The sequence below is a fragment of the Delphinapterus leucas genome, chromosome 1, assembly GCF_059928025.1.
Source record: "Delphinapterus leucas isolate spDelLeu-1000000601 "Yukka" chromosome 1, BTC_Dleu_Yukka2, whole genome shotgun sequence".
NCBI classification, from domain to species: domain Eukaryota; kingdom Metazoa; phylum Chordata; class Mammalia; order Artiodactyla; family Monodontidae; genus Delphinapterus; species Delphinapterus leucas.
Window position 1 is genome coordinate 117102620 of NC_143129.1, and position 14900 is coordinate 117117519.

A 14900-nucleotide genomic window follows, 5' to 3' on the forward strand; every position below is an offset into this window, starting at 1 on the left:
AACCTATTTTACAGATTTCCATTGCACAGTGAGATTTCTAGTTTCTCTAAAACCCTTTTTTTAAAAAAAGAAGCACAGATATAAATCATAAATATATAAATGAAGTTGTGATATTTGTATAGGTTGAATAAATAACTCAATGAAAGCAGTTAACTCTACCTCATTTAGTAAAGCTGTTGTACTCCTATTGCTCTGGTTTGCTCAACATCCACTTGGGTGTATGTTTTTATAACTTTACCCTTTGACTTCAAAGTGACTCTAGAAGAGCATGAGAAAAGGTGTTAGGCCTATAAAGTGAAAACCTTTCATAAAGTTCTAAAGATACTCGTGTGCAATAGTTAAAAATTTAAAAGTTTCATTAAATTGTGCCTATTACCTAAATACTAACATTAGATTGTTCTAAATGAAACTATTAGGCCAATCATCAGTGTTCTGTCTGCAGTCGTAGTATTATTTTGCACTAATTGATACAGCAATGATTGATGAAATTGCGGTCTGGAAAAATTAGAGTGAACTTTTAGAAATTTTAAAGTGTCCAATAGGCTAATTTATTGAAGTATTGTATTCTAAGATTTTAATAGTATACTAGAACATAAGGATATATTTGTTTATGATAATCAATACATAATAGATTTCAGCTAAGTATTATTTTTATTGCCAGGTTTTAGTGAAAGTTTCTTTAAGAGGGTTTTCCATGACCCTTTATTTCTCATTTGATCTGAGCAATCTTTGTTAAATACTTTTCGGAATCCTTGTTGTACGCAAGATTAATAATCTTTTAATTAATTCTGGAGTCCATTAGTCATAACGATTTTAATTAAATATTTTTTAAGGAGGAAGATATTTTGGATCTTCTGGAACAATGTGAAATTGATGACGAAAAGTTGATGGGCAAAACTGCCAAGTCTCGAGGACCAAAGGTGCAGTACCTTTATCTTCCTTAATATCAGAGTAGACTCTACTAAGGACAGTTGATTTTCCCTTTGTATTTCTCACTGTAAGAATGACTGATGCTACTTTCAAGGAACTCTGTGGACTGTGTTTCCAGTGAACATAGAATTGGGAAGATCATGCTTTCTTATACTCAGGAGAAGCTTTGTTTTGTTTTGATAGTTTTCCTCATTTTCTGACTCTTTCCCTCATCTAGTGAAAGCCCTGTGAGTCAGGGCCAAGCAGGACCTAGAACTGGTACCCTCATTCTATACTCAGTATTATGTTTTCCTGTCTCCAAACATATAATTATCAGAGACGTGTAGCATTATAGATCAGGCAAATCATGACTCCAGAGATCCTAATGGGGAGCCCCATCTTTTGCTGGCACGGCAATATTGAAATTTTGTAAGGAAAACTAGTTACAGTTTCTAGGAAGACATAGAAAGCTGTCATGCTGGCAAAAATAGGTAGGTGTTTGCTTTACCTTCATCTGCTCTGTGGTGATGACATCCACATGTTCTTTTGTTATATGTCAAAGTCCTTGCTAGTAGAGTAGGAAAGAGTTGAATTTGTAAAGTCTTGGAAAGTTTTTTCATTCTGCTTTTTTTCACTTTACATTTCAGCAATACTGAACTATTACTATATCCCTACATACATCATGCTCTGTCATGCTTTTTCTATATGCCTGGAATGCTTGCCTATTAAAAGAATAATTGATTAATTGCTTGATTGATTAGAGACCCCCCTCCTAATCCCGCTGCTTTTGTGAAATCTTCCCTCATTCTCCTAGCTGGACTTAGATCTTCTGTCCCCTCCTTCTATTTCATGTACCACAAGTGACACTTTTATAGAGCAGATGTGACAAATAATTGTTTGCATGCTTGCCTTAGTATGAGCTTGTAAGTTCCTTGAGGATAGGAGGTGTATTCCATCTTTACATCTCTAGCACCTAGCACAGCATCTGGCACTTAGTAGGTTCTCAAAACCATTAGTTAAATTTGTTGAATGTGTCCACAAGGACCTCACTGACTAGTGGAAGGGCAGATAGGTGAACCAAAAACCAGGGTATATTGTGGCAAGTACTGTAATTAAGGGAGTGGGAAGTGCTACAGCAACATAGAGAAGAAAGGGATTGGTAGATTATGGATGGCTTCATAAAGGCAGTGCCATTTGAATTGAACATTAAAGGCAAAGACATGGAGGTATGATGCTGCTTAGGATGTTGGAGAAATGACAAGGAATTTGGTATGACTCGGGTGGAAGATTCTTGGAGAGTAAATTGGTGCAAGATGAACCTGGTAAAAGATACGTATCTGATGAAGACCAGAGACCTTGAATGTCAGGCACTGTTCTTCTGAATTATGTATTCTATATCAAAGAACTGTAGAAGATGTTGATAATTCCTTTGGAACAAATATTTTTTAGAGTATCTGTAAAAGTGAATACCTTCGTGAATTATTGCTTCATTTTGGAAAACATCGGAAAGTCTCTAAACTTTGTATATTAATTATTTAGCAATTTGTCAAACCAGATATGAGGCAACCTGGGGGCACAATATTCATGGAAGATTGGCAAATGCAAAGGCTCTAAGTCAGTCTTCTACTGTCTTATATTTTCCTTTGCTTCATCAAATAAGGCTTATCATCCAAATAAAAATATAACTTCCTAGAGGGCAGAATTCACACTGTGTATTTTTCAACCCCTCTTATTCCAGGCAAATAGTAGGAACTAACAATGTATTCGTTGAAATGAAATGAATTGGTTAGTTCCTATAGTTATTAACACCAGAAATATTTTGAAGTGTTGAAAACTGCATAATCAGTAAAAAAGTAAAAAGTAAAAAAAGTAAAATTATTTTTATAACTTCTAACCTTAGGTATACTGAGGGTCTGGAGTGAGCCAAACTTCAAAGCAGCCTTTCCTTTTTAGAGGGTTGTTATCACATGTCAAACACTGATTTCCAGTGTCTTTACTGGTAGAATAATTGAAGGTTATCAAGGTTAAATTGAACTTGGGAGAAATAACTTTTCACTTATTTGAGAATCTAAGAAGTATTAATTAGCTATGTAAATAATATCACATAAAGTATTAGCATTGTTCTTCAGCCAAGTGCTAGGTACTTAGTATTTATTATTCTTTATGCCATTTATATATATTTTAATATATGAGCCAGTTCATAATACAATTGGACATAAAAATAAATGGTATGGTTTGTGTCAGAACTCAACGCGGGTTTACAAATTCCAATTTGTAGTTACGGCACTGTTTGGAGTTTATGTTGCTGTGACTTCTTATTACTTATTGCTTTAACAGTGTATTGGTTAACAAATCCCAAATGCGTATATGACACAAAGGTTCAACTATCCGTTTCCCTTTGTGATTCTTTATAGGATCGAGTAACTCATTATGTAGTCAAGCTCCTTAAGAAACTTTAAAGCTGTTTGCCTACTTGAAGGAAGGCACTACTAGCAAGCCTGATTGTGCCACTGTTTCTTCTGGGTACGCTAGACTTCTGAAGAAACATCCTTCCTCTAGAATTCATATTCCCTAAGACTATCAAAATGTTTGATGATTGTGTTACTGGTAAATGTTTTTATGCATATCTCTTTGAACATTGTTAGTGCTCAGTAAATATTAAGACTATCAAAAGGAGAACATATTTTTAAACACAAGTTGGTACCTTAGTGTATTAAACTACTTCCCTGCTTTGGTTATTTTTCATCCTCTGCTAAGACAGTAACTTTAAGAACATCATGCTTTGGCTTACTATGTATTCCAGGCACTTTGTGAAATGCTATTTCTTTCTTTATCTTTCATCCTACACTGTTGCATGGGAGGATATACCTTATTTCAGTGAAATCTCAGGGTAACCCAGGATTTCATTATGGTATATGCTAACATCAAAGCATTTTTGTTTGATTTAACAGAGAACAAGAAACTAGTATACAACTGCAGGAACCTTCCCCAGGAAATAAGAGGCATGTGGCATGTGTAATTGTCTCTTAAAATGACTAAGTTACAAAACTGTCGTGCTCTTGGTTGTGCACATTCTTTCTGAAGTGAAGATGTCCCACTTTCCTTATCTTTTATTCCTTCAGCTGGCATCATTGGAAACACATTGATTGGGAGATTCAAAGACAAGTGATTCTGATGGAGATATTATTGGAACATGATAGCCTGACGTTTAAAATCTTTACAGATTTACCCTTCTACATGGCACTTATCCTCTAAAAAATTTATGCCATACTGATTTTTACATTATATCCCTTTTTAAAAATGTAGTGTGGGCAATGAAAAGTATTGTTGCTCCATTATGGCCAGATCCTATGTAACAGAGGTAGAAATCCTTCAAGAAAAGCTGTGAGTTTGTGCATGGCCAATTTGGAAAGTGGATAATTAACTAAAAATTGTTATTTCTAAAAATGTCCAAAGAGAAATTAGACATGTGAGGAATGCCTTGCTTCTTGTTGCATATTATCTGAGTGTATCATAGGCTCATAGGCTCTGTTTTAAGATGAGGCCTACTTTATTGATAGTGGATTATTTTACTTATAGTGGTTTATCTGGCTTCTGCTTCCTTATTTTATTTTACTTTTGCCTCTCTTGCCCCTCCTTCCCCTTCTTCTCTCCTCTCTCTCTCTCTCTCTCTCACAAGTGCACACACATACACACACAAATACACATTTGTTGAGTGATTTTGAACATTAGGGATACAACAGAGGTATACCTCTGAGTCTTGATGAGTAATGAGTAATCATTCTGCATGGAATGAAGAAAAGCTATGTTTGATTTTTATGTTTTTATCTCAAATGTTTTTTCTTTATTTTGTTATTCTTTGTGGATATTTTGGTCCTTTATTTGAATCGTGCATAAACAGCATTTTCCTCATCATGACTGAACTATATTATTTAAGAAAGAATATTTCACAGAAACAGAACAATTAGTGGATAGCATTAGAGCAGTAGTACTTTGGGGGGATTTTTCAGACTAAAGTGAAAAGCAGTAATCATAAGTGAGAAATTAAAAATAGTGAGTAATCATGTGAATGAGCCTTTCTGAATTCTAACAAAATATCACATTTCCTTCCATTTTAGCCTCTGTCTTCCATGCCCGAGAGTACCGAGATAACAAAAAGACAGAAGTACTACAGCAGTGACAGCAGCTATGGTAGTAGCAGCAGCTCTTCAGAATCAGAAGAAAATGAAAAAGAAGAGTACCAAAATAAGAAAAGAGAAAAGCAAGTTACATATAATCTTAAACAGTCCAACCACTACAGATTAATCCAACCATCCAGTAAGTTAATTTCTTCTAATTTAGTTGTTATGTGACAAATTATGGAACTGAAATTACTGAACTCAATAAAAAGACCTTGGGCCAAATGAACCCTTGTGTGTGAGGAGACCTGGATTCTATCCCACTTCCTTCTCCAACCAGAACTTGATTAGGTCTGGATCCCACAACCCTTTTCGGGGTCTGCAAATAGAAAACAAAAGAGTTGACTTAAGGATCTCTACAGTCCATTCTTCTATATTTCAAAGTTTTTGTTAAGTCCTAGATTTCTGCATGAATTGTATAAAATGTGCCTCATGGTTGATCTGATGACTGCATTCTCTTTTAAGCCCAAATATTCTCTCATTGCATTCCCCACTCTGGCACTCATTTTGTTTCATATTCTCGCCTGTTTTTAAAAACGTGTGTATCTCCCTAGGCATTTGACTTGAATGTATCTGTGAGCCACACAATTGTGAAATAGTTAGAAGTTTTGTTCCCTCCCATTTTCGTCACGGGTAAGCACTTCAGTCAGGGCTTCGGTGTATAGGAAGTATTCAAGAGAGGAACCAACCAGCTTCTCTGTCTCCTTCCTTTCCTGCTGCCTTTTTCCTCTTTCCTCTTTTATTCCTTTTCCCATTTTCTCTCTCTTGCATTCTCCTGTCTTTCATTCCTTCTTCGATCCCAAATGTCCACTGTTGTGTCTGTTATTCGTCTTTCATCCCCAGATGTCCAGTGTGGTACTGCTGTTGCCCAGGCTCAGTCGGATACCCCTTCCTGATGCTGCCTCCAAAGCAGGACTTTTCTTAACCTCTGTTTCTCATCTCGCTCTTTGCCTTGTCCTCCCTCATCCTAGGGCTCCACAAAGGGACCGGTCCAATCACGCAATAAACACATTTCTGAGCCTTTGTTGCTCTATCTCCAGCAATGGTTTAATAGTTACCTGATAATATGTATGTTTTAAACCTGGCCTTCCAGACTTATGAGAAAATGCATAAGGAATGCAGACCTAATAGTTGAAGATTTTTAATGGTCTTTCTTTTACTTCCAAATTATTCCATAAAGATACGTGCTAAAGTTCCTGTCTTTGAGGGCTTATGTGTTTGGAAGGGAAATAATGTATTATGTTCCATTTCATTTGTTTATTTACTCCTTTAATATATGTTTATTGAGCACCTGTTCCAGAGTTTGTAAGCTATTTTATCTATTATTTCCCTTTTTCTTAAAGACTCCTTACGTACTTTCAGTGCATCTCTGTGTAAATATGACTCTGTTTCTCTTTTGGAAGCTGACATTGTTCTGCCCAGATTTTGTCAGTTTTGGAGCCCCTTTTCTATTGGCTAATGTATGTATCCTTAACAGCAGGAACTGACAGAGGATAAGGGTAGTGGTGAGAAAAAATTGCTAGGGCTCCTATAGCTCTGAGATTCTTCTTTCTTCTCAGACCAATAGGTTAATAAATTGAGATCAGACAAGAGTGTACTAGAAATGTTTTTAAGCATAAATTCACATTTTAAAGCTAGTCTATTTCAATTAATATCTTTTTCCTTATTGGTTGTTTGTTTTTATAGTCATTAAGAATTGCAGCAAGGGTTTCAATTTGTTTTATATTTCCTCTTTAATCTTACACTAAGGAATATCTTAGCCACAAACACTCCTTGAGTTTTCTCTACAAAGGGATGTTGATAACCGAGGACAAAAATCCAGATTATGTACAATGCTTTCTGTTGTAGATAGTTAATTTAGGCAATTTAAAATTGTTACAGTACCAAAGGATATATTTAGATTTGATATATGGTAGTCCTACACAAAACTATATGACGTATTTTTTTCTCAGATAATTTGTGTATGCAAGTTTCAACCATTTATTGTTTATCTAAGTATCATTGGCATGTCTAGCTATTTAGTTATTCTGTCTGAATTCTAGTGTATGCAGAGGAAAAAATGGAAATCTCTGGTGACTCAAGAGAAAGGATATTTCTTTCTGCAGCTATGATCAGATTATATATGTCCAAACCCATCATTGTAAGCCCTTGAAGAGAGCAGGGCCAAGGTGTAGGTATTAGTACATGCTTATGGGTATTTCTTAGTAGAAGATTGACCAGTGTTATGTACCCCACACAGCCCTTTTTAGAAGCACCGTTCTTTAAAAAAATAGTGTGACTTTCAGGTTCAGAAGGAGGTTGGAACAAATGGAAGGTTTGTTTTTTTTTTTTAACATCTTTTATAGCTTGAATGAGTATACTTTTTTGGTCCTCTCCAGAACCAAAAGAGGACTATTAGACTTATCATCAATTCAAAATATTCTTTAGAAATACTTCCCTAAACATAAGGTTCATGTCCATTGCCTTTATAAAGGTTTAAATTTTTTTCAACAGCTAATGAAGAGAAATATTTGGGTATTCATCCTGCCTTCATGTGAGTTTTATTAAATTATTTAATTAATGAAGAGTGATTGATATATTTCCCAAGCAGAGAGAGAATATACAACAGAGCGTATATAGAATATATGTATTAAAAAAGATATAAATGTTGATAATATTGAGTGATATTCTATTTCTCTGTGTCAGGAATTAAAATTTACCTGGAATAGTTGGTTCTCTTTTTCAAATGTTCTCAATATGCCCTGAGGAAGATGTTCTGTGGTTTTCCCTAGTTGTTCTGATAACAACCCTTTTGATCCAGACATTTTTCTTCACTTAAATCTTTTACTATAGGAATGTAAATCTAATTTTTAAAATTCTTCTGTCCTGTGAATAAGACGACTTATCTGTCTAGTACTACTCTTATAATAACCAGTTACATATTTAAACTTCATTAGGATAATCTTTGTTTTTCTTCTGTTTTATTATCATTATTTTATTCTCATGGGCCCTAAATTTTATAACATCCACTTATCCTGGCCATTATATAGACTCCTATCCATTTCTCCCTATGAATCCTGCTGTAAAATACTCTATTTCTAACCTCTACACAGATTCTAATAAGCGACCAGTCTAGTCCGAAGATAGTAGGTGGCATCATGACATTATAGAAAGAGGGAGGCTGCTGCCATTAAGTCAGGATTTAAATCTGAACTTGGTAACTTTCTTGTCATGTGACCTTGAGAAATTTCTTTCTCTGAGTCTCCAGGTGATGGAGATTTGTACTTCAGAGGATTTCTGTGAGAACAAAAATAAAAGTGAAGCACCTAGCATGATGCCTGGTTTATAGAAGGAGCTCCATACATGTTAGCGTTCCTTTCTTTTGTTCCTTTTATGTCATGTTTTGAGAATAGAACATTAAAGTACTGTATAAGTATTATTCTCATGATATCCATTCTTTATATATATGTATACAGAATAGCCATTCTTTATACATGACAGGGGTTCTGCACCAAGTTCACTGCTTAAATTGAAGAATTAACTCCAAACTCATATTCTCATGATGATGCCTATGCTTTGACATTTACTGCCACCCTGCTAATTATTACTTTGTATAGATCCAATACAGTGGAAAACTTCTACTAACTCTGCTACTGTGCGATCCCTCCTCTCCATCATCCATAGGCTCCATAAGGCGTTCAGTCAGTTGCCCTCGGTCCATCTCTTCTCAATCACCATCCAGTGCAGACAACCGCCCCTTTTCTGCTCAGCAAGTGATATCATCATCCCGGTCAGCTTCAGGGTCTCGGTCACATTCTTTAAACCGTGCTTCCTCCTACATGGGGCATCCGCCTCAAAGAAATGATTCCAGCTCTACCGACTCTCCGATGGTAAGTCTTCTGTTTTGCTCCCCTGAGATTAGCGCTGTATTTAGGATTTAAGTGGCAAAGAGATTAGCTGGAAGGAGGACAGATTGAACTTCAGATCCTTTCTATAATTCAACTCATGGCCTCCTGGAATTTGGGTTTATTCATCTTTCTTCACCTATAACTGAGTATGGACTCTTAAAAGGCAGACTTCACTGTATCACAGAACTTGAGGATGAACACTGAGAATAGTATTTTATTTTCCATTTGCTGATGGAGTAGGATAATTTTTTTGAAAATCATCTGAGTAAATATGTGATTTTCCAGTGTACTGTACAGTATATCTGTAAATTTGGGGAAATTTGTTGTATGGAAAATTTTCCTTAATGGGACTATTGATTAATAGTTTAAAAAAATAAACTATTGGTAAATTAGCCTTAGAGCACTGAAGTACGGCATTGTTTATAATGTTTCCTGTATGTTGTTAACATATAGTATTAGTTTTATAAATGCTCAAATAGATATCTCCATGTACCTTCACATAGACCAGGGACTTATTTAATTTGTTTATTTAATGTGGAAGTTGCTTCCAAAGGGAAGAGTCTGAAGAATATAAGTGAATGAATTTCACTGGGTAACAATGAATGCTTTTTTTTCTAATCAAGAATTGCCTAAGGTATATGTAGAAAATGAAACTGACCAGGAAGTCTTTTTTAAACACTTGTATTTTTGTTTCAGTATTTTGAGCTACATAAAATACAACTGTGTGGAAGTGTGAAAGACACTCTTGGGAAATCATACCCTTTTAATCCTAAGATTTTAATGCTAAGAATAAATGTAAAAACATTATTTTCTTCCTTTTTTATTGTTATTTTATCAATTAAAAGTGCATCATTTTTACCTAGAAATATCTTTCAGATTATAGTGGCACAATGAAATAAGACCCCCTCCAAATATCTGTATTCTTTCAAATTTAAGAGTGAGTCTTTGCGGCAACTGAGACCAAAAGAACAAGAAGACGATCTAACAAGTCAGACCTTATTTGTTCTCAAGGACATGAAGATCCGGTTTCCTGGAAAATCAGATGCAGAATCATTACTTCTGATAGAAGATGTGAGTATTTGATGTATATAAAATACCAAGGAGCTCATAACTTTTTATTCATCTTCTTAAAATATTAAAATTTATTGCTTGATGGCATTATCCTCAATGACATAGTAAACTTAATTGATGTTCTTTTCAACCTCCACAAGCTTTAGAAGATACAGGGGTTATTTTAATTGTTATGATTCACGAGCAATGAAATCACATTTATAATCAGCAATGCAAAATATCTTTAGTGTATAGTCCTATTTTAATGATGCTTCATCAAGTGAAAATAATTAGTGTTAAATAATTATTGTTCTTAATGATTAAAGACACATCAAGTTAAGCCTGCTTCTGTAACGATTTAGAAAGATCTAATATGGAATGAGATAATAAGGAAAAAAGTGGGGCCATGGGCCTAAAGTGTCAAGAATATTTGAATGTGACACCTTGCATGGTGTTAGTCAGATTTTGAAATGGCTTATGTTGTGTGTGTTTTCTTGTTACACAAGCATTTGCACCACCCAGTGGAACGTTCTAAAATGTCAGAGTCCTAAAATTCACATTAAAGTCAATGACTTACTCCTAATTTAGAAAGAAGGTCCAAGTTATTCGAATATTTTTGGTGAAAGAGCATTTCTACACTCAGAGTTCTATTTCTTCATTCAAGCATTCTTCTCAAATTGTCCTTCTTAGATAACTCCTCAGAATAGAACGTTGTTTTCTGGTCTCCCTGTTTTTTTTGTTTTTTTTTGTTTTAATCCAGAGGAGAAGGCACCATCTAGTGGCCAATTGTAGGATAAAAACCACAGCCATACATTTGGCGTTTTTCACTTTTTAGCTTTACTTTAGGCCTGTCTAAAAGCGCTGTCTAGAAACAAAACAAACAAAAAACAATAATAAAAAAGACTTTCTTAGTTAACAAATCAATAATGGCAATTTGTATTTTGTAGTCATAACATAGTTATAACCAAAATCCCCAAATATTATGCGTTGCATTTGTTACATATTTTTTAAAAAGTGAAATGGTATCTTGTTTGCAAATGAGGTGCTATTTGTTACATCAGGGGAAAAGGAAGAAAAATGAACATTAGTTATAAAGCATTATGCTAGATATATTTTTATTTACATATGTTATTTTTTTCAATAAAGTAGGACGTCTTTGTACCAGACATTTTATTTCTATATCTTAGAGATATAAGTTATGTAATACCTTTCTGAATCAGCTAGATGAAAAATTAGATAATCTGAGAGTAGAACTAATATTTGTGGCTACTGTGATTGTTCTATAAAGAACGTGGATATAGGCTTATATAATTGATAAAAGATATTAATAATTATACAAGACATTAGATTATTTACTATATGTTTACTTATTCAGCAACTATTTTAATCTATTTATTATAATATATATAACTAGAATATACAGAAATTTTGCAGATTTGCACAAGAAACAAAACAGGGGCATAATGGAATCCTAATTAAATATAGGCTATCTTCTAATGTGTTATTCAATATTTTGTTACTGTGAATGATGTTGTAAATACAGTTCTTGGAATTAAAATGAAAAATCTATGTTTTGGGCTTCTTCCCAAACCTTATATTCCTGAAGACATTTGACTTTCAACCATTAGAGATTGTGTGCTTTTTTTACAGCAAAAAGAGAAAAGCTTTAAATTCAGATGGCTTCTTCATCTTACATTAAAAGTCTTCTCACATGTCTTTTTATGAAAGTAGACATTCTTTACTGCAAATAGTATTATAGTGCTTTCATTTCACAAATTAATTAGATTAAATTTCTTGATGTTTCTCCTCCAAAACAGATGATTGATAACTGGAAGTATCATAAAACAAAAGTGGCTTCATATTGGCTCATAAAATTGGACTCTGTAAAACAACGAAAAGTGAGTAATGAATACCCAAAAACAGATTTGCTCTTTTGGATTATGTATTAAGCTAGGATCATTAAGCCACATTCATAATCAAACTATATAAATGCTCATCTGCTTACTCATTTCCTCAACAAATATTTATTGTGTATCTACTATGTTTCAGGCACTGTTCTAGCTTCTGAGGATAAACAAGTAGATTAAAAAAAGATTCCATGGTCTCATAGAGCTTATATTCTAGTTAAGGTGTTTGACAATAAACCAATATATACTAGAATGTAAGGTAGTATTAAGTACTATGAAGAAAAATAAATCAGGATTAAAAAATTGAGAGAAGGTGACCTAAATGAAATGAGAAAAATACTATGCAGACATCTGTAGGTACAATGCATCAGGCAGAGGGAAGAGCAGATACAGAGGCCCTGGGGTAGACGTCAGCTTGATGTATCCATGAGACAGGAGACACCATTTATTTCCTTATGTACAGGATAGTTGGTTTGTGCTGGTTAAGAGTGAGTGATGTGGAGGCGACAGTTGGATAGATAATCAGGGGTCAGATCACAACTTTACAGGCCATGGACAGTCTTTGGGTTTTATTCCAAGTAATGAAAAACCACTGGAAAATTTTGAGCAGAGGAGTTACATAGTCTGGTTTATAATTTAGAAGGTTCATGAGAGCTACTTGTGAAGAATAGAACTAGGGGAGAGGGAATGTGGCAGAACAGAAGTAGAGACCAGGTAGGTTTTTCGAGTAACTGAGGCAAGAGCTAACGGTTACTTAGCTAGGGTGGTAACTGAATTGGGTGGATGCTGGAGAAACTGCAGGGCTTTGTTGTTCCTGTTGCTTTGTTTTACTTTGATTTTGGTTTTGGACCTGCTAAGGTTGATACATTGGTTAGACATCCAACTGAAGATGGAGTGTGTAGGTGTATATATGAGTTTTTTAGTTCAGAGCTAAGGTTGCCTATGGAGATACAAAATTTAAGGGTCACTAGGATATTTAAGCCTTGGGACTAGATGAGATTACCTAGAGAGTAAGTGTGGTTAGAAAAGAGAAGAGTTTTGAGGACTGAGCCCTGGGCCACTTCTATGTATAGAAATCAGAGAGATGGGGTGGAGGGATTAATCTAAGGGGACTAAGAAGGAGCAGCCAGTAAAGTATGAAAAACCATGGGAACTTGGGGTCCTTGAGACCAAGTAAAGCAATTATTTCAGGGATGGAGTGATCAACTGAGTCAGATGTTGCTGATAGGAGTTATAAGACGAACAAGAAGACCTGACTGTTGTTTTTGACAACTTGGAGGTTAATGGTTACCTGATCATAACAAATTCAGGGGAATGGTGGGGAGTAAAACTTGAATGGAGTAGGTTCAAGAAATGGGAAAAAGCACAGCTAGTCCAAGCACTTTTTCAAGGAATTTTGCTATAGAGGGGAGAGTTAAATGTGGTGGTAGCTGGATAGGCATGTGGGTTGAGGACAAGGTGTTTTTGTTTTTGTTTTTGTTTTTTTTAAGATGAAGCTATTTACACTTGTTAGTTGCTGATGAGAATGATCTAGAAGAGAGGAATGGTACAGGAAAGAGAGGTGATAGAAAATTCTCGAAGTAAGTAAGCTGGGCAGGTTTGTCCTACCAGGAGCACTTATTCTAATAGGAGGGAAGGTAGAGTCTGTGGCATTGTGGTGGGAAGATGTGAAGGTTTTCCTCCAATGCGGAGGGGCTTTGGAGATTTTCAGAGACAGTACAACATCTCAGAGAGTAGGAGAGGGGAGTGGCCAGCAGCCCGAGGGGCCCATAGATGCATTGCAACATTATCTGGGGGAAGATGTACTATTTTAGTAGCTTTAGTGAAGCTGTTGTATTCCTAAATAGTGCAAACTGTTACTTCCCCTTTCTAGGATTTATTGCTAGTAAGCTGGAAGTTGACAGTGATCAAATAATGACTTTGAAGTTATGTACTTTCCTCTGAGTAAACTGAACTCATTATTAAGCATTAACTCATTCAACAAAGGACAGCTTAGTGTCCTGTCATGTGCCAAACACTGTGCTACTGTTGAGGAGGGTGTAACAAAGCTGGTAACAGAAGTAGATTGAAAACATACTGTAAGCCCAGAACTCCTGTTTGTCAAGTCACTAACTGTGGCCTTATTCATTAAAATAAGGACCTCTTAGTGGAATTGGAACCCTGAATCTTTTCAAGTCCTTGTACTTTTTGTAACCTAGAAGATAGAAGAGTTTAGCTAAATTGGTAATTAAAACAAAATAGATAACCCAGAAACAGATTAAAATACTTATAAGATATTAATACTTGATAAATGTGACATTTCAAATCAGTGGAGTAAAGATAATTTTTTCCCCTAAATGATACTGAAACAATTGACTACCTTTTTGTAAGAAAATTAAGTTGGAGCATTACCTCTCACCATATGCAGAAATAAATTCTAGATAGATGATAGTTTTATATGTAAAAAAATATTAAAAGTTTAAAAGAAAATACAGAAAGCTATGTTTATAATCTTAGAATGAAGAAACAACTTCATAAGGAAGACTTAGGTTTTAGAACCCAGAAATCATAAAGGAGAAGAACGACATATTTGTTGACATAAAAACTTAATGGATGGCAAAAGGTGTCTTAAACCAGGTTAAAAGGCAGAAGTGGTGAGGAGAATTGGGTGGCAGGGGAAAGGGGTGGATGTTGAAGAGGACAGATGTTTGCAGCACATAAAACACAAAGTAGCACAAGTAAACCAATACTTCCTACCGACAATCAGCAGAAGACATACTATCTTGTAAAGTTAATAAATAAAATGGAAAAGCATATAAAAAAGCCATGAAAAGACAATTTATGGATCTTCAAAGAGCCAATTAACATGTAACTAGATCTTGTCCTCACTAATGCTGAAGGAAAAGCAAGTAAAAAACATGTCGGCAAAAATTAATAAGACATAATATCCAGTGATGGAAATAGTTTGGATAAAAGGGGCTTTATTATAC

General features: G+C 34.9%; 1 protein-coding gene across 6 annotated transcripts in view; it reads left to right on the plus strand.

Moving 5' to 3' along the window:
- TTLL7 (tubulin tyrosine ligase like 7) overlaps positions 1-14900 on the plus strand; it is a 154266-nt gene that overhangs the window by 109295 nt on the left and 30071 nt on the right. For all 6 annotated transcript variants that reach the window (XR_002645650.3, XM_022580987.3, XM_022580986.3 and 3 more), the window contains exons 14-18: positions 834-920; positions 5028-5226; positions 8751-8956; positions 9911-10045; positions 11842-11922. Coding sequence is in view for 5 of the 6 variants with exons in the window: in XM_022580987.3 (XP_022436695.1) it covers positions 834-920; positions 5028-5226; positions 8751-8956; positions 9911-10045; positions 11842-11922 (708 nt within the window). In the remaining variant the exon portion in view is untranslated. The remainder of the gene's footprint in view (positions 1-833; positions 921-5027; positions 5227-8750; positions 8957-9910; positions 10046-11841; positions 11923-14900) is intronic.